The sequence below is a fragment of the Scyliorhinus torazame genome, chromosome 1 (assembly GCF_047496885.1).
Source record: "Scyliorhinus torazame isolate Kashiwa2021f chromosome 1, sScyTor2.1, whole genome shotgun sequence".
NCBI classification, from domain to species: Eukaryota; Metazoa; Chordata; class Chondrichthyes; order Carcharhiniformes; family Scyliorhinidae; genus Scyliorhinus; species Scyliorhinus torazame.
Genome location: NC_092707.1, coordinates 300,009,837 through 300,031,609, shown reverse-complemented (window position 1 = coordinate 300,031,609; position 21,773 = coordinate 300,009,837). Strand labels below are relative to the sequence as shown.

Sequence of the window (21,773 nt, the reverse complement as noted above, 5' to 3'; positions counted from 1 at the left end):
CCTCCATCCGCTCCCATGCCGACCCCTCCTCCACTACCCACATGGCTATATTAGCCGTCCAGTAGTAATTGCAGAGGTTCGGCAGCGCCAACCCTCCCTCCCCCAGACTGTGCTCCAGCAACATTTTCTTCACTCGCGGGGTTTTACTGGTTCACACAAAGCCCGAAATAATCTTATTCACCCGCTAAAAAAGGCTTTAGGGGTGAAGATGGGGAGGCACTGGAACACAAACATAAATCTGAGGAAGACCGTCATTTTCACGGTCTGTACCCTCCCCGCTAGTGATAGCGGGAGCATGTCCCATCTCTTAAAGTCCCCTTCCATTTGTTCTACCAACCGGGTTTAACTTGTGTAGTACCTCCCATTTCCGGGCCACCTGGATCCCCAGATATCAAAAGCCCTTCCCTACCATTCTAAGCGACAGCTCTCCCAGTTTCTTCTCCTGCCCTCTTGCCTGGATCGCAAACATCTTGCTTTTCCCCATGTTCAATTTATACCCCGAAAAATTGCCAAATTCCCACAAGATTCGCATTACTTCCCCCATCCCCTCCAACGGGTCCGAAATGTACAAGAGCAGGTCATCTGCGTAGAGTGAGACCCGGTGCTCCCAACCAGCCCTTTCCAGTTCCTAGAGGCTCTTAACGCCATGGCCAATGGCTCTATGGCCAGAGCAAACAGTAACAGGGAGAGGGGGCACCCTTACCTCGTCCCTCGGTGTAGTTCAAAATACCCCGACCTCAGCCGGTTTGTATGCACACTCGCTACTGGTGCCTGATAGAGCAACCGCACCCAGTCAATAAAGCCCTCACCAAACCCAAACCTTCCCAGCGCCTCCCACAGGTAATTTCACTCCACCCAATCAAAAGCCTTCTCCACATCCATCGCTACCACCACCTCCGCCTCCTCTCCTTGTGAGGGCATCATAATAACATTTAGAAGCCTTCGAACAGGCCTTGAGTTGCCTGCCCTTAACAAATCCCGTCTGGTCTTCCCCTACCCCCGCCCTGGGATACAGTCCTCTATCCTTATGGCCAGTATCTTAGCCAGCAGTTTGGCATCCATATTTAGTAGAGAAATCGGCCTGTATGACCCGCATTGCTCCGGATCCTTCTCCCGTTTCAAGATCAATGAAATTGAGGGCTGCGACATTGTTGGGGGGAGGACTCCCTTCTCTCTTGCTTTGTTAAATGTCCTCACCAGCAGTGGGCTCAATATCTCTGAAAACATCTTATAGCATTCCACCAGGTAGCCGTCAGGCCCCGGGGCCTTGCCCGACTGCATTCCCTCCAGCCCCTTGACTATTTCCTCAATCTCAATTGGGGCTCCCAGCCCCTCTACCAGGTCCTCCTCCACCCTCGGGAACCTCACCTGATCCAGAAATTGCCTCATCCCCTCCAACCCAGCCGGGGGTTCCGACTCATATATAATTTACTATAAAAGTCCTTAAACATCTCGTTTACCCCCGCTGGGACCAGGACAGTATTACTGTCTCTACTCTTTACTTTACCTATCTCGCTGGCTGCCTCTCTTTTCCTGAGCTGGTGCGCCAACATTCTGCTTGCCTTTTCCCTGTACTCATAGATCGCCGCCCTTGCTTTCCTCAACTGTTCCACTACTTTCCCTGTGGTCAACAGCCCAAACTCCACCTGTAACCTCTGCTGCTCCCTCAGTAGCCCCGCGTCCGGGCCTCCGAGTATCTCCTGTCCACCTGGAGTATCTCCTCCACTAATCTATCCCTCTCAGCCCGTTCCCCCTTTTCTCTGTGGGCCTGTATCGAGATTAATTCCCCTCAACTACTGCCTCCAAAGCTTCCCAGACCGTCGCTGCAGAGACCTCCCCCGTATCATTTGTTTCCAGGTCGTTCTGGATGGACTTGTTAACCCGCCCACCGACCGTCTCGCCCGCTAGCAACCCCACATCCAGTCTCCACAGCGGGCGTTGCCCTCTCTCCACACTAGCCCGTAGATCCACCCAGTGCGGGGCATGATCCGACACTGCAATTGCTGAGTACTCAGTATCCACCACCTTCGGTATTAGCGCCCTGCTCAGAACAAAAAAGTTGATGCAAGAGTATACCTTGTGGACATGTGAAAAAAAGGAAAACTCCTTCGTCCTCGGCCGTGCAAACCTCCATGGGTCTACTCCCCCCATCTGTTCCATAAAACCGTTCAATTCCTTTGCCACAGCTGGCCTCCCCCCTGTCCTGGATCTTGACCACTCCAATTCCGGATCAATGACTGTGTTGAAGTCCCCTCCCATGATCAGGTTATGTGACTCAACGTCTGGGATCTTACCTAACACCCGCCTCATAAATTCCACGTCGTCCCAATTCGGAGCATATATGTTCAGAAGTACCACTCGCACCCCCTCCAGCTCCCCACTCACCATTATGTACCTATCCCCCTTGTCTGACACGATTCTCCCTGCCTCGAATGCAACGCGTTTGCTAATCAAGATCGCGATCCCCCTGGTCTTTGAGTCCAGCCCTGAGTGGAACACTTGGCTAACCCACACCTTCCTCAATGTCGTCTGGTCTGTAACCTTTAGGTGTGTCTCTTGTAGCAGCATTGCCATGTCCGCCTTCAGTTCCCTCAAATGCGCGAACACGCGAGTCCTCTTGACTGACCCATTCAGTCCTCTCACGTTCCATGTGATCAGCCTGGACAGGGCGCCTGATGGACTAGCCATCACCCTGTTTAGGCCAGCCTCGGGCTCGCGCCCTCTGCCCTCCACTTCCTCGAGTCCCCATTCGGGCTGTCGCCATTCCCGACCTCCCATTTGTCCCCTAGTAACAGTTCCTCCCCTGTCAGCAAAGCAGCTCCCTTCCCCCCCAGCAATAACACTAAAAACCCAATCCCCCATGTCAAGCTTCAGCTTAACACCTGTCCACCCCCCTAACAAAGTCCCAGATCAACCTTTAAACATCCACACAGCCCATTATTTCACATAGAGCTACTTAAATATTTACAATCCAGCACCACAAATCGCTGCCACAGTACTTCTCCAAGGCATAAGTGTCTTTTAATTCACCTCCAGCTTCATTTCTTTAATAAAGGTACATACTTCATCTGCCGTTTCAAAGTAGAAGTCCCGTTCCCATTGTGTGACCCACAGATGTGCTGGGTACAGCATCCCGAACTTCGCCCCCTTCTTAAAGAGGGTCGTTTTTGCCCGATTGAACCCAGCCAAATCCGCTCCCAGGTCCTGATAAATACGCAACTCACAGTTCTCCCACTTGCTGCTCCGTTCTTTCTTGGCCCACCGCAAAACGTGTTCCTTGTCCATGAAACGGTGAAAATGTACCACCATGGCCTTCGGCGGTTCATTCGCTCTGGGCTTCCTCGCGAGGGCTCTGTGCGCTCTGTCCAATTCCAGGGGCCGAGGGAACACCCCAGGCCCCATCAACTTCTCCAACATGTCCGTCACATAGGCCCTCGCATCCAATCCCTTACTGCCTTCAGGGAGGCCAACAATTCTGAGATTCTGCCTCCTGGACCTATTCTCCAGGTCCTCCAGCTTCTCCTGCATTCTTTTCTGGTGGTCATTCATCATCCCCACCTTGCTTTCCAGCCCGGTTATATACTCCTCGTGCTCGGACAACTTTTGTTCGACCTCCTGGATCGCTCCCCTGTGGATTTCCTGATTCTGAACCACTTGATCCGCCATGCTGTCCCGTGTTACCAGCTCTGCTTGCGTCTCCCTTATAGGACTCTGTCGTCTCACACGTCCACTTCTGGCCCAATTCTCGATACACCGGAGGGGGATTTCTCCTTACTGTCTCACTCTTCACTGCTTTATCCCATAAAATCCGAAAAAAACAGGGGAAAAGGTCCAAAAGTCTGTTACTGGTGGGAGCTATCAAATATGCAACCTACCCCTCCATGGCCACCACCGGAAGTCTGTATTATATATTCTTAATATCTGTGGATACTGTCACTTTCAATATTGTAAGAAGTCTTACAACACCAGGTTAAAGTCCAACAGGTTTGTTTCGATGTCACTAGCTTTCGGAGCGCTGCTCCTTCCTCAGGTGAATGAAGAGGTATATTCCAGAAACACAGATATAGACAAATTCAAAGATGCCAAACAATGCTTGGAATGCAACCATTACCAGGTGATTAAATCTTTACAGATCCAGAGATGGGGTAACCCCAGGTTAAAGAGGTGTGAATTGTATCAAGCCAGGACAGTTGGTAGGATTTCGCAGGCCAGATGGTGGGGGATGAATGTAATGCGACATGAATCCCAGGTCCCGGTTGAGGCCGCACTCATGTGTGCGGAACTTGGCTATAAGTTTCTGCTCGGCGATTCTGCGTTGTCGCGCGTCCTGAAGGCCGCCTTGGAGAACGCTTACCCGGAGATCAGAGTCTGAATGCCCTTGACTGCTGAAGTGTTCCCTGACTGGAAGTGAACATTCCTGCCTGGTGATTGTTGCGCGATGTCCGTTCATTCGTTGTCGCAGCGTCTGCATGGTCTCGCCAATGTACCACGCTTCGGGACATCCTTTCCTGCAGCGTATGAGGTAGACAACGTTGGCCGAGTTGCACGAGTATGTACCGCCTACCTGGTGGGTGGTGTTCTCACGTGTAATAGTGGTATCCATGTCGATGATCTGGCACGTCTTGCAGAGATTGCCATGGCAGGGTTGTGTGGTGTCGTGGTCACTGTTCTGAAGACTGGGTAGTTTGCTGCAAACAATGGTTTGTTTGAGGTTGCGCGGTTGTTTGAAGGCAAGTAGTGGGGGTGTGGGGATGACCTTGGCAAGATGTTCATCGTCATCAATGACGTGTTGAAGGCTGTGAAGAAGATGACGTAGTTTCTCCGCTCCGGGGAAATACTGGACGACGAAGGGTATTCTGTCGGTTGTGTCCCATGTTTGTCTTCTGAGGAGGTCGGTGCGGTTTTTCGCTGTGGCGCGTTGGAACTGTCGATCGATGAGTCGAGTGCCATATCCCGTTCGTACGAGGGCATCTTTCAGCGTCTGTAGATGTCTGTTACGCTCCTCCTCGTCTGAGCAGATCCTGTGTATACAAAGCGCTTGTCCATAGGGGATGGCTTCTTTAATGTGTTTAGGGTGGAAGCTGGAGAAGTGGAGCATCGTGAGGTTATCCGTGGGTTTGCGGTAAAGCGAAGTGCTGAGGTGACCGTCCTTGATGGAGACGAGTGTGTCCAAGAATGCAACTGGTTTTGGAGAGTAGTCCATGGTGAGTCTGATGGTTGGATGGAACTTATTAATGTCATCGTGTAGTCCAGTACTTCCCCGGAACGGAGAAACTACGTCATCTTCTTCACAGCCTTCAACACATCATCGATGAAGATGAACATCTTGCCATGGTCATCCCCACACCCACGCCAATCGAGCTTGTACTGACTATGAAATAGCTATCCTATTAAATCTACTGATACTTGCCTGCTCTTTTCTCATAGCCCTAGAATTTTCCTTTGCAAGTATACACTAGCCTTTTCAATGTTACAACAATAAGTTCTCACTATAAGTTATGGTTGCATTCCTGAAAATTGCTACTTTAGGCGAATCAAATTCCTATGAATCAATTTTAATTGTGGCAACTTAAAATAGGGACTTACTGTATTGAATCTGGTTCCATTGACCATTCAGGGCATGCATTCCAACTTGCTGCAGAGAAAGGTTCTCTATCTCTCCCCTGTCTATTTGTAAATTGTCACTTTAACCTTCCACTTACTTTGTGGGACAGTGTCCAATAAGTATTGGATCTGATTTCCAGGAGATTTATTGGCCCTGTTGTTTGATGATTTGGGAGGTTTGAGATGTTTAGGGAAGCTGCGTGCTGAAGAGATGGTCTGTGCCTAACCCAAAATTGTAGCAATAGATTTAGTGATCTTCAAATAGTTTCCTAAAGGCAGTTGAGATCAAAGTTGCCTTTGGCTGTCGATGTTCTTATTAGTAGTGAGGATCTTTTGAAATCTTCTCAAGGTCTGAGGTACAAAAGGTACTGGAGATATGAATCTGAAGCCTAATGAGATACCTCTGTCTTCTGGACATTGTTGGTAACTTGATGGAGAAGTGGAAAATAATCACCTCCAAAGTAACAGAGTAACTTGAGAGCGATCTGTGGTCTGAGCCCATGTATCAGAAACATGTGATTCATTTTTTCATTTAACGAGTCTCAGAGCAAGACTACAGCAGCAATAATGGAATGTTCTGTGATTTGGCCTGCTCTAGGTATGCTAGCATTTTTATTTATATCATGTATGCTTCTTTTCAGATCATGTACATGTATTATCTGCTGGGGTGGAAGTTGAATAGAAAGTACACTACCTTATCAGGAAAATTTGAAGATGAAATGTCCACTGCAAATGCCCTAAAGGTAAAGAATGAGATTCACTTTCTCGAGCCTCAAAATGATGATATGTGATCAAGGTTCACAGAGCATTTTTCGGCATTTTAACTGTTGTCTCAACCTGCTTGTGTTAAACCGTGAATTGTAAACCCCAAACAACCGATGGGTTTGAATCAGATGAGATGATAAAATGTAAAAAGTATCAAGTTTGACTCCTAGCCCCTTCCCATTTTGAGATGAACAGAGATGAGACAAGCAATAGGCTGCCTACCTACTCCCAGGATGTGGATGGTAATTTAAATATTTTAATGAGGCTGTAGCAGCCTTTAAACCCTGGTTGGACAGTTTTACAAGACCTCAGGAAGCCAGGTAACTCAGGTTAGGCAATGACATCTTCAGGGAGAAGGACTGCAGGAATATTTCCCCTTGCTCTAAGTATACTTTCTTCCCTTGGCTCAGCTCCTCTTACCATCTGTGCCTAGGCCATCCAGATAAATCATCCCTGAACTGGGGATCAAATCCATCCAGGATCAGGCCCCTTCCTGGAATCAGGAATCAGACTCTCCCTCTCCCAACGATTGAATCCTCCCCTGGGTTGCATCCCTTGCTGCGGTTGGAATGAGACTGAGCCAAGAGCTCTCCAACCACTGAAAGTCCTGCCATGCATTCAAGCTGACTTCCTGGTGGGGTCCCGATCAAAGGAATTCCATCTATCTGCCCAAAACCCAGACCACTCCTCTGTCCCCTGCTTAGCAAACTCAGTCTGTCAGTATAGGAGTTTTTCTGTTTCAGGTAAATGGAAATGTTACACAGATAGACTATCTGCATGCTTCTGTCACAGACAGTGGGCTGGATTCTCCGCCCCATAACATCTGGCCGAAATCAAGGTTCGCGGTAGGCGCTATCCACTGCTACGCGCAGGCCCCCCACTGGTGGCGAGATTAGGACTCTCGTCTGCACGCCAGCAGGAGGATGCTTAGTGGGCCCGGCACCAGAGTATATGGACCCTCGCGATTTTCCGGGGAATTACATTTGTGGGATTCACAACAGGTATCACCAAAATCTATCCAAGGGCCACACCCCCCACCACAATGCACTACCTGCCAACCACTCCCCTACCAGACCCCCACTGCACCACCCCGGAGATCCTCTAAAATGGGAGATACTAACTGAATGGGACCCCTAACTAAAGGGACACCCCAATCCACAGAGACCCCCTAACTAAAGAAACCTCTAACTGAAGGATTTCTCAACTAAAAGCCCCCCCCCCCCCCCCCCCAACGGATCCCCCTCTACCCCAGAAAAGAGACCCCTGCCTGGAAGCTAGAGAGCAATCCAGAGAGGGGCAGTGACAGAAATTACAGTTGTAACACTCACCTGGAAGCACCATGTGTCCATTCCTGGAAAGAAATATCTGTTCTCTATCCAGGAATGGACATATGATGCTTCCAGGTAAGTGTTACAATTGTAATTTCTTTCACTGCTCTGTCTGGATTAATCTCTGGCTTCCAGACAGGAGAGGATTCTCTTTTCTGGGATGGGAGGGGGGGAGGGGCCCCCTTAGTTAGGGGGTCCTTTAGTTGGAGGGTCCCTGTGGGGGTCTCTCTCGGAGAATAGGGGGGCAGAGGGTCAGGTTGGGTCACCTCCATATTTGGGGGAATGGGGGGCACCCAGAAAATCCAGGGGTGGGGGCTAATTTGCGGTGCAGGTGAGGTAGCCTGCCATGGGCCTTTGCTATTGGGCCATCCGCTCAAAATGGCAGCCCAATAGCGGGTTTCCCTGGTGAATCCTCGTATTCCTCACCATGCATAAATGTGCATGGTAAGGGAAACTGAATTGCTTCTGATAAAAGTGCAAATCAGGAGCAATTCTCCTGCGGCGGGAGAACATAAATTCAAAAATATGTGGCATACCTCATATTCTTTTTATATTCATTTTTTCGAAAAGACTGAGAAGGAGAGCACTTACATCCTGGCTTTGGATGGGGATACTGACTTCCAACCCTCAGCCTTAATCTTGTTAGTTGACAGACTGAGGAGATATCCACATGTCGGTGCTGCCTGTGGTCGAATACATCCAACTGGAACAGGTATGAAGTTATATTGAACTTTGAACAAACACATTTCTGTATCTCTACTTTAATTGCTGTGCACATAATACAGGAGAAGACCATAAGATAGGCTGGCTGCGGGACATTGGCCGGCTGCGGGAACGGAGAGTCCCGCTGCACAAGAAATCGGGGCTGGCAGGACGGAAAATCCTGTCCAAATAGTTCATAAATGCAAGTCCTCTCCCTTCTCCTTTTGACATTATGACGATGATATTTGGGCGTGCAGTTAGTCCAAAATACAAAAAAAGGTTCATTTTAATTATTGTGCCTAGTTTTCTTTAAAAAGGCCCAGATTTTTCAGTCAGTGTTGAAAGAACGGCACTCACTATTCATTGCACATAAACAGACATCTATAAACTTTGTGTGGGCTTAATGTGCCAAGGCCTTTTCAGTGTTGCACTCCTTGTAAGATATCTGCAGCATGTGTGAGCTGAGCAAGTGTGTCTGTCTCTTCAGTCAGATTAAAGAATCCTTACTGCGTGAGGCAGGATGATATTTTAACTCATTCCATCCACTTAGACAGAATCAAAATCAACCCACAGAGTCTTAACCGGAAGTAGTAATTAGAACTCTCCACTGGTGGCGTTGGAGTGTGGCTATTGACATGGAGGAGTCCCTCTGTGGGCCATGGAGCAGAGATTGAAGGAGGGCTCCTTGGGAACCCAATGGGAAGCTACTATGTGATATGGTTGTGAACTGGCCAATTGATTTTTAAAATTTAGCATATGCCTCTGGTCTGTGGGGGCTGCACCACTGCCTTTCCTACCACTGAAAATATACGGGAAGATATCAGGCTCCACTCATGATGCCTTCTGCTGCCAATTTAAAGTCTCCTGTCTTCCAAACTATTTCCAATGGGCTGGTAAATTTCAGCCCAGAGTATCTCATCAGGCAGGGTACAGTCCATGGTAGTGTTGATTATACATGGCCGATGAAACAAGCAGGCTTTGACCAACCAAACTTTCTTACCTTATTCCATATTTTCTCATGGTAAATCATCAAATTTAAAAATTCATTAAACCTGCGCAGAATAGGGCAGCACGGTGGCGCAGTGGGTTAGCCCTGCTGCCTCACGGCGCCAAGGTCCCAGGTTCGATCCCGGCTCTGGGTCACTGTCCAAGTGGAGTTTGCACATTCTCCCTGTGTTTGCGTGGGTTTCGCCCCCACAACCCAAAGATGTGCAGGCTAGGTGGATTGGCTATGCTAAATTGCCCCTTAATTGGAAAAAATGAATTGGATACTCTAAATTTTTTTTTTTTTTAAACCTGCACAGAATAGTAAAGTGTATATTTCCTCCTTCCTCTCAAAGGTCCTGTGGTCTGGTACCAGAAGTTTGAATACGCTGTTGGTCACTGGCTACAGAAGACAGCTGAACACGTGCTAGGCTGTGTACTGTGCAGTCCAGGATGCTTTAGTTTGTACAGGGCTGCAGCCTTAATGGATGATAATGTTGTGAAAAAATACACCACCAAAGCCACTGAAGGACACCATTTTGTCCAATATGATCAAGGTATGTAACTGACGTTGCCTTCTAAATTGGGCTAGAATTTCCATAGATTGTCCTCCGTAACCCTGGGAACGGTGTAAATGACTATTTATAGTGTGGGTGGAAGGTTCCGATGTTCTCCCATCAAAGGTATGGTGGGTGATTGGGCAAAATTCTGAGGCAATTCTACCCCCACTGTAAAAGAGACCTGTTTCAATGTGAATGGGAAAGCTTTACATGGCAATGATAATCAGATCATAAGAAATAGGAGCTAGAGCATTTGTCTCATCAAGCCTACTCCACCATTAAATAAGATCATACAGTTCTGATTACGGCTTTAACTCCATTTTCATGCCTGAGCTCCATAATTATTAGCTCCTTGTTGTCTTTGTTGATTCAAAGATCTGCCTAACTCAGACTTGAATATACTTTTGACTAAGTCGCCACAGCTTTTTGTGGAAGACATTCCCAAAGACGAACAATCCTCTGAGAGAAAAAAATCCTCCTCACCTCCAGCTTAAATGGGGGAACCCGTATTTTTGAACTCATTCTAGATTGTTGTAAGAGGAAACATTCTCTCAGCAGCTACCCCAACAAGGCCCCACAAAATCTTAAGTGTTTCAATAATATCACCTCTTGTTCTTCTGCACTCCAGTGAGTATGGCCCAGTCTGCTCAATCTTTTCTCAAAAAACAAACCTCTCATACCAGGAATCAGCATAGTGGACCTCCTCTGAATAGCTTCCAATACAAGTATATTCTTCCTTTAGTAAGGAGGCCAAGACTGTACACAGTGCTGCAGGTGCGGTCTCACCAATGCTCTATACAGTTACAGGAAGAATTTCCTTCTTTTATACTCCACCCTTCTTGTAATAAAAAACACCTTTCCATTTGCCTTCCCAATTACTTGCTGTACCTGAATGCTGACTTTTTGGGATTCATGTACAAGGACACTCAGATCCTCTTGTACTTCAGCATTCTCTCGCCATTTAAATACTATGCCACTCTTCGATTATTCCTGCCAAAGTGGACAACCTCTTATTTTCCAATATTATACTCCACCTGAACATTTTTGCCAACTTACTTAGCATCTCTATATCCTTTGCAGACTCTTTGGGCATAATTCCCCCAGTCACATCAAAGCAGCTTTGACTTTTACTAAGTGCTTTGACTTCTTTTTCACAGCAGGAAGCACTTAACTGCCTTTGATGTGGTAAGGGACTGTCAATCATACCAAGAGTGTTTATAAACATTGTGGTTAGCATCAAAGCAAGGGAATGGCCATGCATTCAAGTGTGAGGGGAAAGATCATTGAACAATCCACCAAGCAGATGCCTCCGCAGGAATATAGCTGTCAATTTGGGCTAACCCAGCATATTGCTGTGTGAAATTGAATGGAAGACCTGCAATTCAAAGGATGTCAAGGGATTTAAATCCCTTTGAAGTGTACTGGGCTTTCCAGAAAGTCTCGGACACTTGTAATAGCTGCTGCTTTGAACATTTCTGTCTGACGCTGATGTTATGAAAGGGGAAGTGAAAATGCAGTGTTTGTTCAACCTTCAGTTTTCAGCCAGGGATCTCTGAGGGGTGGATCTCTTTTGGGGATCTGATGGGGTTGCGAGGGGGGGGGGGGCGGTGCAATGGGCCAAGGTTACGAACGATAAGTCAAAGGGAAAAATTCTAACATTATGTAAATTTGTATTAGTTTAACCACACACCAATCATTTAGTGGATGAATCATCCAGGATACATATTTTACTGAAGGCAAGGATAATCCTTGTACCAAGAGAATCTCATATTTTTGAATGATTTAAATGAGCAGTCATAGTATGATGGGCTTGTAAGCACTTTTAACAGTGATGTGCATTAATCAACTCTAACAGGAGAAGACCGTTGGCTATGTACATTATTACTGCAGCAGGGCTGGCGTGTCGAATACAACGCAGCGTCAGATGCCTACACAAACGCACCACAGGAGTTCAAAGAATTCTACAACCAACGACGCCGTTGGGTGCCATCGACTTTGGCAAATACAATTGACCTTTTAAACAGTGGAGCACAAACCTCCAGGAGAAACCCCTCAGTTTCAAAACTCTACATTCTGTACCAGATTATTGGAACAGCAGCATCGATTCTGGGTCCTGCCACTGTGGTTTTGATGATAGCAGGTGACTATGCCTTTCTACCATATTCTGGTATTTTCTCACCTAGAATATGGGATATTATCCTTCAACAATAGGCCCCATTTCATTTCTCCTGTGATGAATGCCAGAAATTGCTATATATATATATTGTATTATATGTATCTGGTGTAGTAATGGTTTTAAAAGCCTGTGTTAGGGTGTATATATATCTGTTGCAGTAATTTTTATTAAAATCCTGGTTTGAAAGACATCCAGACTTTGTGGCTACAAAAGGTGCAATTATGATGTGGCAAAAGAGAGATAATCCTTCTTTGCAACCTCGATATGTTTATAAAGAGAGGCCTAATGGGTTTTTGTTCTGATTTCTGGGGATTCCATGGGGAGTAGATAATTAGAGACATTGGCCGGGATTCTCCGACCCGGTACCCGCGCCCCGATGCCAGCTTCCCCATTCTCCGGCGTCGATTCTCGGGCGCCCGCGGGATTCCCGCACCGCCGGTCGTGGGCCGTTAACAGCGGCCCCCCCCGCCGATTCTCCGGGCCATGATGGGTCGAGTGGCCGATGAGTTTGGCTGAGTCGCGCTGGCGTAAGTTACTCAGGTCCCACACGGCAGGACCTGGAAGGTGAGTCTGCGGGGGACACGGGGGGATCCGACCCCAGGGGGGGGCCCCCACAGTGGCCTGGCCCACGTTCGGGGCCTACCAATCGGCGGGCGGGCTGGTTCCGTGGGGGCCTATTTTAATCCGCGCCGGGCCCCTGTAGGGCTCCGCCATTTTGCCCGGGGGGCTAGTGCAGAGAAGGGAACCCCGCGCATGCACGAAAATACGCCAGCCATAGCGCGCATGCATGGAAATACGCGGACCATTCCACGCATGCGTGGAATCACGCCGGCCATTCTGCGCATGCGCGAACTCGCGTCGGCCGTTCCACACTGGCTGGAGCTGCAGGGACCGCTCCAGTGCCAACCTAGCCCCCTAGGAAGGGGTGAATTCCTCACTTTCGGGAACCATTGACGCTGGAGTGGTTGGCGCCGGATTTCAGGCCGGCGTGGGGCCATCACCCCATTATTAGAGAATCCCGCCCATTGTGTTTAAACTAAGCAAGTTGGTCATGGGATTTGAGTGGAATTGGGACGATGTAATTAATGGGAGGAGCCAGGGATGGAGCTGGCAGAGTTTAGTTTAGTTTTGGCTGTGAGCTGAACAGCTGCTGAAGAAGGCTGTCAGAGATTCAGCATTCAGGGTCTCGCAATCTCTTCAAATAGTCTCTCAAAAGATCTCTTGATCCAGAGATTGGCAAGTAATCCTATATTTGCTAACCTGGCCGGGATTTTCCACTATCTGGTGGTGCGGGCCGCACCTTCGGGGGCTAGGCTGGTGCTGGCAGGGTTGGCGGCGCGCCAACCGGCGCCGAAGGGCCTCTGCTGGCCGGCACGAGTTGGCGCATGCACGGGAGCGCCAGCATGTACTGGCATCATCCCAGCGCATGCGCAGGGGGGTTCTTCTCCACGCCAGCCATGGCGGACCGTTACAGTGGCCGGCGCGGAGGGAAAGAGTGCCCCCACAGCACAGGCCTACCTGTGGATCGGTGGGCCCTGATCATGGGCCAGGCCACTGTGGGGCCCACCCCGGGACCAGATCCTTGTCTTTCAACAAGAAGTTTTGTTTGCTGGGCTTGCAGTTTACCTACAAATCTGAAGCATTGATTCCTCAGTCCTCCATTCCCATCAAGCGGAGTTCTCGAACGGGGTGTAGATTTGCCGAGTTACTGTTGACATAAATCAGACTAAAACACATAATGGTGTCATTTGCATCAGTCACCATCATAACCTTTCATCCTCACCAATCAAAGCGAAGTGGGCCTTCCACAGGTAACAACCGATACACATTGATACAGCAATGTGATTCAGGTCTACAACAACATAACAGTTTCACTTGCAGAACAGCTTTAATATAGGAAGTCACCCCTGGAAACCTCTTAGAAAGGAGGGACAATCGGACTCTCTGCGGCAGGGCCAGGAGCTTCCTGAGGCTTGATCTCTCCTGCTATCTTAACTTCATTGGAAGTGCAGTGAAAAAATTGTTTACTCTGAAATTACGGTGGTTCAGCAGGAGTAACTTCGAGCATATTCCTGACTGTGGTCTTTTTTGTGAGGGCCACGAAGAATCCAGCACGAGTTGAAGGATAGAAAGAAATAACATTTATTTACAATAACATATATATACACACAAAAGCAGCAGCAGCAACTTCCTTTGCTACTCACTCTCCTCTAGCTGGTACCATACTGGCCAGCTTTATTTATGCAGGGAATCTGCTAATGATTTCTCCGCCCCCCTCATTGGGGAAGCTCATACTCCCAAAGGATTGTGGGATTGCCATTAGTCCCCAGCCAGTGGTAAGCAGGCAGGTTATAACATCCCTCCCCACCAAAGTCCAAGGAATCCACCGAAGACCCTGGCGAAGGAGGGCGTCAGACTCGTTTTGCCGCAGGCCGGACACCATTTGCATGAGGTGCTGGATCGGGCGGCGTGTAATGAGATGGAGACCGCGCTTCCGTGATGAACGGCGTAACGGTTGCACATCCACAGCCCGTGGGCCCGAGGATTCCCCCTCAGAGGCGTCCTGTGTCTCCATCTCGGAGTCGGAGTCTGCTGCCTCCGTCATCTCGGCGTCTCTATCTCCATGCGGTTCTGCAACGACCAGCGCAGGCTTTGAGTGCGGCACCAGAGGAAGATTGTGAGGAATACTTTCCATGTGTCTGGTCTCTGTGACTGTTGAAATGAGCTCCGGGGGCGGGGAATCTTTGAAAGGGATGGTCTTCTGGACCGAACGTGATCTACATGCTTGCGCTGGAGACGACCCTGGGCTTGCTCCTGGTATGAGATGGGGCCCGTTTGGCGAAAGATTACGCCAGGGACCCACTGGGTACCACCAGCAAAATTCCAAACGAACACTGGGTCACCGGGCGCAAACTGCCGAAGCCGAGAAAATCCCTGTCCCTTCTGTTCTTGTGTGCGGCATACTTTTGCGCCAATGTCCAGGAAGATCATGCTAAGGCTGGTGCGAAGTCTCCGGCCCATTATGAGTTCTGCGGGAGCTACCCCAGTCACCGCATGGGGGGTGGTCCGATACGAAAACAAAAAGCGAGCCAGTCTCATGTCCATTGACCCTGAAGACTGCTTCTTTAGGCCTCGTTTGAATGTCTGCACTGCGCGCTCCGCCAACCCATTTGAAGCCGGGTGGTATGGTGCAGTGTGGATATGGCGTATGCCGTTCATCTTCATGAACCTCGCAAACTCCTCACTTGTGAATGGAGTGCCGTTGTCCGTGACCAGCACCTTGTGGAGGCCATGCGTACTGAAAGACAAATGCATCTTCTCGATTGTTGCGCAGGACGTTATGCCTGCCATCTTATGCACCTCCTGCCATTTAGACTGGGCATTGATTAATAGAAGGAACATGGATCCTTGAAAAGGGCCTGCGAAATCCGCATGCAAGACCGCCCAAGGCTGCCCTGGCCATTCCCAGTGATGTAGGGGCACGTCCGGCGGAGGCTTCTGATGCTCCTGGCAAATGGAGCAATTTTGGGCCACCTTCTCAATGTCGGTGTCGAGGCCTGGCTACCAGACATAACTCCGGGCCAACGTTTTCATTTTGGTCACCATACAGGACTATGTGCCGAACCTTTGACAGGACTGGCTCCGTCTGGGTCCACTCACGGATCTGTGATGCCGTGACAGGCAGGGTGTCCATAAAATTTAGGGTTGCAGCCACCTCACCGGTCGTGGGGGTCGACATGGGGCCGGTCGATAAAGGCAATCGGCTCAGTGCGTCGGCATTCGCTATCTGCGTTCCTGGTGAATACTCGTAGGCAGCGAGCAACAAAGCCCAGCGCTGGATCCGTGCAGAAGCAATGGGCGGTATTGGCTTATCCTCTCGGAAAAGTCCCAGCAGAGGCTTATGATCAGTCGCGATAGTGAAGTGGCGGCCATACACGTACTGGTGGAAGCGTTTCACCGCAAAGACCACCGCCAGGCCCTCCTACTCGATCTGCGCTTACCTTTTTCCGCTGCAGTCAATGTGCGGGAGACGAAAGCTATCGGCCGCTCTGCCCCGTTCTCCATCTTGTGGGACAGGACGGCCCCAATACCATACGGGGATGCATCACATGTGATGAGCAAAGGCTTTCCAGGATCATAGTGGGTTAGTAACGGTAAGGTTAGTAACTTGGGGCAGCACGGTAGCATTGTGGATAGCACAGGGTCCCAGGTTCGATTCCGGCTTGGGTCACTGTCTGTGTGGCGTCTGCACATTCTCCCCGTGTGTGTGTGGGTTTCCTCCGGGTACTCCGGTTTCCTCCCACAGTCCAAAGATGTGCAGGTGGATTGGCCATGATAAATTGCCCTTAGTGTCCAAAATTGCCCTTAGTGTTGGGTGGGGTTACTGGGTTATGGGGATAGGGTGGAGGTGTCAACCTTGGGTAGGGTGCTCTTTCCAAGAGCTGGTGCAGACTCGATGGGGCGAATGGCCTCCTTCTGCACTGTAAATTCTGTAAATTCTATGGTAACCCAGACGACGACAATTGTTGTTTTACCCGCCGGAAAGCGGTTTCTTGCGGCTGACCCCAAACCCAGGTGTGATTCTTCTTCAGCAGAAGGTGCAACGGGGCCAGCGTAGTTGCCAGATTGGGGAGGAACTTCCCGTTATAGTTTGCGAGGCCGAGAAAAGAACAAAGATGCGAAGTATCGGTCGTGGTGGGGGCCTGTTGAATTGCACGCACCTTCTCTGCGGCGGGGTGCAAACCTTTGCGGTCCACCCGGTAACCCAGGTAGACTACTTCCTTTGCCTGAAAGACTCACTAAACGGACTCCAGCCTCCGAAAAGCGTCTAAGGTCAGCTTCCAAATGTTCCTGCTCCGACATCCCTGTAATCAAAATGTCATCTAAGTAGACAGCGACATGCGGTAAACCTCTCAAAATTCCCTCCATGACGCGTTGAAAAATAGCGCAGCCAGAGGATACCTCAAAGGGCAACCGTGTATATTCATACAGGCCCCGGTGTGTATGAATCATTACATATGGCCGGGAGGCAGGGTCCAGCTCCAACTGTAGGTAGGCGTGACTCATATCTAATTTCGTGAACGAGAGTCCGCCTGCAAGCTTCGCGTAGAGATCCTATATGCGAGGCATTGGATATCGGTCGAGTCGGGAAGCCGTATTGACTAAGTTTATAGTCGCTGCACAAGCGAACTGTGGCATCTGGCTTCATTACAGGTACAATTGGTGCTGCCCAGTCAGCGAATCGGACGGGCCTGATAATACCCAAAGTCTCCAAACGAGTGAGCTCCCCTTCTACCCTCTCGAGCAAGGCATAAGGCACGGGCGCGCCCGGAAATAACGCGCCGTGGCTCCTGGTTCGACTTGGATACGGGCTACGGCCCCTTTTACTTTCCCCAAACCGGGCTTGAATACATCTGGGTATCGTCCTAACACCTCAGTCAACCCTCCAGAAACTGTTTGGAGGATGTGCTGCCACTGCAGCCACAAATGGCGCAACCAGTCCCGACCCAACAGGCTGGGCCCGTGGCTGCGCACCACGATAAGTGGGAAACGCCCCTCCTGGCGTCCGTAAACAACAGGGGTCATCGTAGTTCCTGCAATGTCCAATGGTTCCACCGTGTAGGTGGCCAACCTGGCCTGTGTGTCAGTTAATGTAAGGGTCTGTATACTCTGCTTGATGCGGTCAAATGTCCTCTGGGCAATCATGGAGACCGCTGCGCCAGTGTCCAACTCCATCTCAAGCGAGTGACCATTGACCCGTACTGTCACCTTAATGGGGGCCACACGGGGATCTGCCACACAATGCAGCTGCAGGCAGACGTCCTCCGTCTCCACGTCCTTAGGAGTAGTCGCTGCAGGTTCATCCAAATGGAAGGTATGGCCCCTGGGCTGGCCCCAGTTTTGGTCAGAACGACGTGCCTCTGGCGCCCCCAGGACTGGCGTCCGTGACGGGGTCGGCGCCCACAAGTCTGACATGGACATGGCTCCTCATCCATTGGTTCTGGAAAAGGCTCCCTTCAGGGAGGAATGTCCGACGGCCACTGGTGTTGATCCGGACCTCGCCTCGTCCAAGGTACCGCAGGGGTGCGGGGGGACGCTTTCGGATGGAAGGGGTTGCGCCCCAAGGCATGCACCTCGATTCCCTGTAGCTTCTGCACTCCCCGTTCTGCGCTCTCTCAGGACAATACTATTTGAATGGCCTGTTGAAAAGTCAATGTTGGCTCAGTTAGCAACTTTCTCTGGGTGACCGCATTGTTAATACCGCAAACCAGACGGCCACGTAACATTTCTGACAAGGTCTCACCATAGTCACTGTACTCCACAATCCTGCATAGCCTGGATAGAAACGTGGCAAGGGATTCTCCTTGTGTCCTCTCAGCGGTATTAAACCGGTAACGTTGGACTATCGTGGACGGGGTTGGGTTAAAATGTTGCCCCACTAAGTTCACAAGTTCATTTAACGTTTTGGTGTCCGGCGCAGCTTGGTATGTAAGGCTCCTAATCACCCCAAATGTATGCGGGCTGCAGGCGGTGAGCAATATGACCACCTGGCGCTCGTTTTCGGTGATGTTGTTTGCCTGGAAATAGTAACGCATCTGTTGTGCATACTGGTTCCAGCTTTCCAGCGCAGCATCAAAAACATCCAAATGTCCGTACAAAGGCATGGTGTAATAGAAAACAACTTCTAACCTGTATCCAACAAAAATCCAGGGAGGTGGCTTCAGCAGCATAGATAGCTATTTACTTTAACCCTCGTCGCCAGTTTTGTGAGGGCCACGAAGAATCCAGCACAAGTTGAAGGATAGAAAGAAATAACATTTATTTACAATAACATGTATATACAACAGCAGCAGCAACTTCCTTTGCTGCTCACTCTCCTTTAGCCGGTTCCAAACTGGCCAGCTTTATTTATGCAGGGAATCTGCTAATGATTTCTCCGCCCCCCTCATTGGGGAAGCTCCTACTCCCAAAGGATTGTAGGATTGCCATTAGTCCCCAGCCAGTGGTAAGCAGGCAGGTTATAACAGTCTTATAACTAGGTATTGAGGAAGTTGTACTTATTGGTATCAGTGAATGAAAAACAGAAAAGTCTAATAAGATATATATTGATTAATATTAAATTAATGAGGCTCATAACAGAAAGCTTAAAGGATAACTTTGTTCTTTGTTTTATCCAATCTTAATAATACAAATGTTCTGTTTAATACATGGTAGATGACGTTTTGCTACACAATATCTTTTGCAGGAGCATTTACCTTTGTGTTTGGCTGGAATGGAAATGTTGCTCTGGCATTTGGAATCGTGCCTCCTGCCATCTACATACTGATCTGTTACAAAGTCAAATCAGATACCCAGATCACCATTGCTGCTGTAATGAGCATCTTTTACGCCTTTCTAATGATTGCAACAATAATGTCTATTGTTGGTGAGTGTTTCATTTATTATTCTGTTACACAGGAATTAACTTTTATCAAAATAAATCTTTGAAATTAATCCTCTTAATATTTTGTGATATGAATTATCTTTTTGTGTTTATATTAATTTATTAAATAGTTTTGCACACCATTATAAATCACCATATTAAAGAAATGTAGTGGCAATCAAAGTAATCTTTTGGCATCTGAAGTTGCCAGATAAGAAAGTGAAATGTAACTAAAAATGTAATGTAAAGTACTGAAGAACATAAGGACAGGAATATGTCATTCAGCCCTCAATCATGTTCTGACATTCAACTAGATCATGGCTAATATTTTAATTCTTAATATCTTGTATCTTAATTGTTTTGGTTCCAAACTCTTGTGCTCACTTGATAGTTCTCCAAGTTTCCCATTCCTGTTTTGAAGTCATTTTTGGACCATCGTAAATCAATGATTTATTATAAACCTGTTTGCATCCTTTCCATTATCTTGTTCATTGTAAATTCCTGTTTCCGAGGTTTTAATAGAAATTGCCCATGCACAGTTGTTGCCAGTGAAAGCACTACAGAAAATGACTTTAAACTGGGAAACTGGATTACTCCTGTATGGTTTAGTCCAATTAGCCCTCGCCCTCTAACCTTGATTCACAGAAAGACTACACTTTAAATCTCACATAAGGAGGTAAAATTTTGGGCTGGATTATCTGCTGTTGGGATTCTCTGTTCCGCTGGCAGCGCACCCACACCCGGGGATTTCCCACGGCGGGGGGGAGGGGGGAGGGGGGCGGAGGGGGGCGGGGGGCGGCGGGGGGATCTGGCCCCGGGGGGTGTACCCACGGTGGCCTGGCCCGGGATTGGGGCCCACCGATCCGCAGGCGGGCCTGTGCCGTGGGGGCACTCTTTCCCTCCGCACCGGAGCTGTGTTTAGCACAGTGCTGGTTTTGCTCAGTGGGCTAAACAGCTGGCTTGTAATGCAGAACAAGGCCAGCAGCTTGGGTTCAAAGCCCGTACCAGCCTCCCCGAACAGGCACCGGAATGTGGCGACTAGGGGATTTTCACAGTAACTTAATTGAAGCCGACTTGTGGCAATAAGCGATTATTATTATTATTCTGCGCTAGAGCAGTTACCTATCTTGGTTATAGAGTGGACAGTAATGGTCTACACCCGGTGGAAGATAGGTTTGCGCAATAAAAGGGGCCCCAACGCTGAAGAACGCCTTTTTAAGCCTGGTCAACTATTATGGGTAGTTCATTGCCAACTTTATAGTGTAGGTGGGCTTTAGAGTGGTTTTACAGGTCGGCGCAACATCGAGGGCCGAAGTGCCTGTACTGCGCTGTAATGTTCTATGTTGGCCACTCTATTGACTCTGCTCCATGTACAATTGAGGAGGTCCAGGAATGGTGCTGGGGCCCTTCACAGGAGAAAACATTTGTTGCTGTTAAGAAAGATCTTTCCTCCACACAGATTCTTGCACATTAGGATCCTGCTAGGCTCCTAATCTTTACATGTGATGCTTTCCCCTACGACATTGGGGCAGTGCTTGCCCATGGATGGGACAACGGCACGGAATGCCCCCATTGCATTTGCTATGAGAGCTCTGGCACACTCAGAGCCCAGATAGAGAAAGGAGGCTTGACGGTGACCTTTGGGATATAAAAGTTCTACCAATATGCCTATGGGTGACATTTTGTCATTGTAACCGACCACAAGCAGCTCAGGGAGGATAAGGGAATCCCTCCAATTGGATTGACTAGGATCCAGCATTGGGCGCTCCTGCTCGCTGCTTGGCAATACTCATTCCAGCACCACCCGGGCATGCAAGTTACTCATGCGGACACCCTCAGCCGCCTGTTGTTTCCTGTGAGCGCCCCGTGCTCACCTGTGGCGGATAAGGTAATTGTGACTCTCAATTTTATAGGCACCTTGCCAGTTATGGCTGCTAAAGTGCACACGTAGACAAAGCAGGACTCGGGGGTTGGCGAAACTTCGCCTCATGCTGTTGAGTGTCGGAAAAATGGATGTCCTTCTGGTAATCCTATGGCCTTTCTCCAAAAGGTTCACCGAGTGCAGTGTAGAAGACAACGTCGTATTGTGGGGACCCCGTGTGGTCATCCCTTCACAGGGCCAGGAAGCACTGGTACAGGAACTTCACAGTAGCCATCCAGGAGCATCTAAAATGAAAATGTTGGCCCACAGTTATGTGCCCGGTATTGATGGGGACATCAAAAGGGTTGTG

The 21,773-nt window shown here is 49.0% G+C and overlaps 1 protein-coding gene across 1 annotated transcript in view; it reads left to right on the top strand.

Moving 5' to 3' along the window:
• Positions 1–21,773, top strand: part of LOC140421398 (chitin synthase chs-2-like) — a 126,901-nt gene that overhangs the window by 46,264 nt on the left and 58,864 nt on the right. Inside the window, exons 7-11 of the mRNA XM_072506101.1 lie at positions 6,246–6,347; positions 8,268–8,409; positions 9,740–9,940; positions 11,799–12,083; positions 19,366–19,545. Of these exons, the coding sequence (XP_072362202.1) occupies positions 6,246–6,347; positions 8,268–8,409; positions 9,740–9,940; positions 11,799–12,083; positions 19,366–19,545 (910 nt within the window). The remainder of the gene's footprint in view (positions 1–6,245; positions 6,348–8,267; positions 8,410–9,739; positions 9,941–11,798; positions 12,084–19,365; positions 19,546–21,773) is intronic.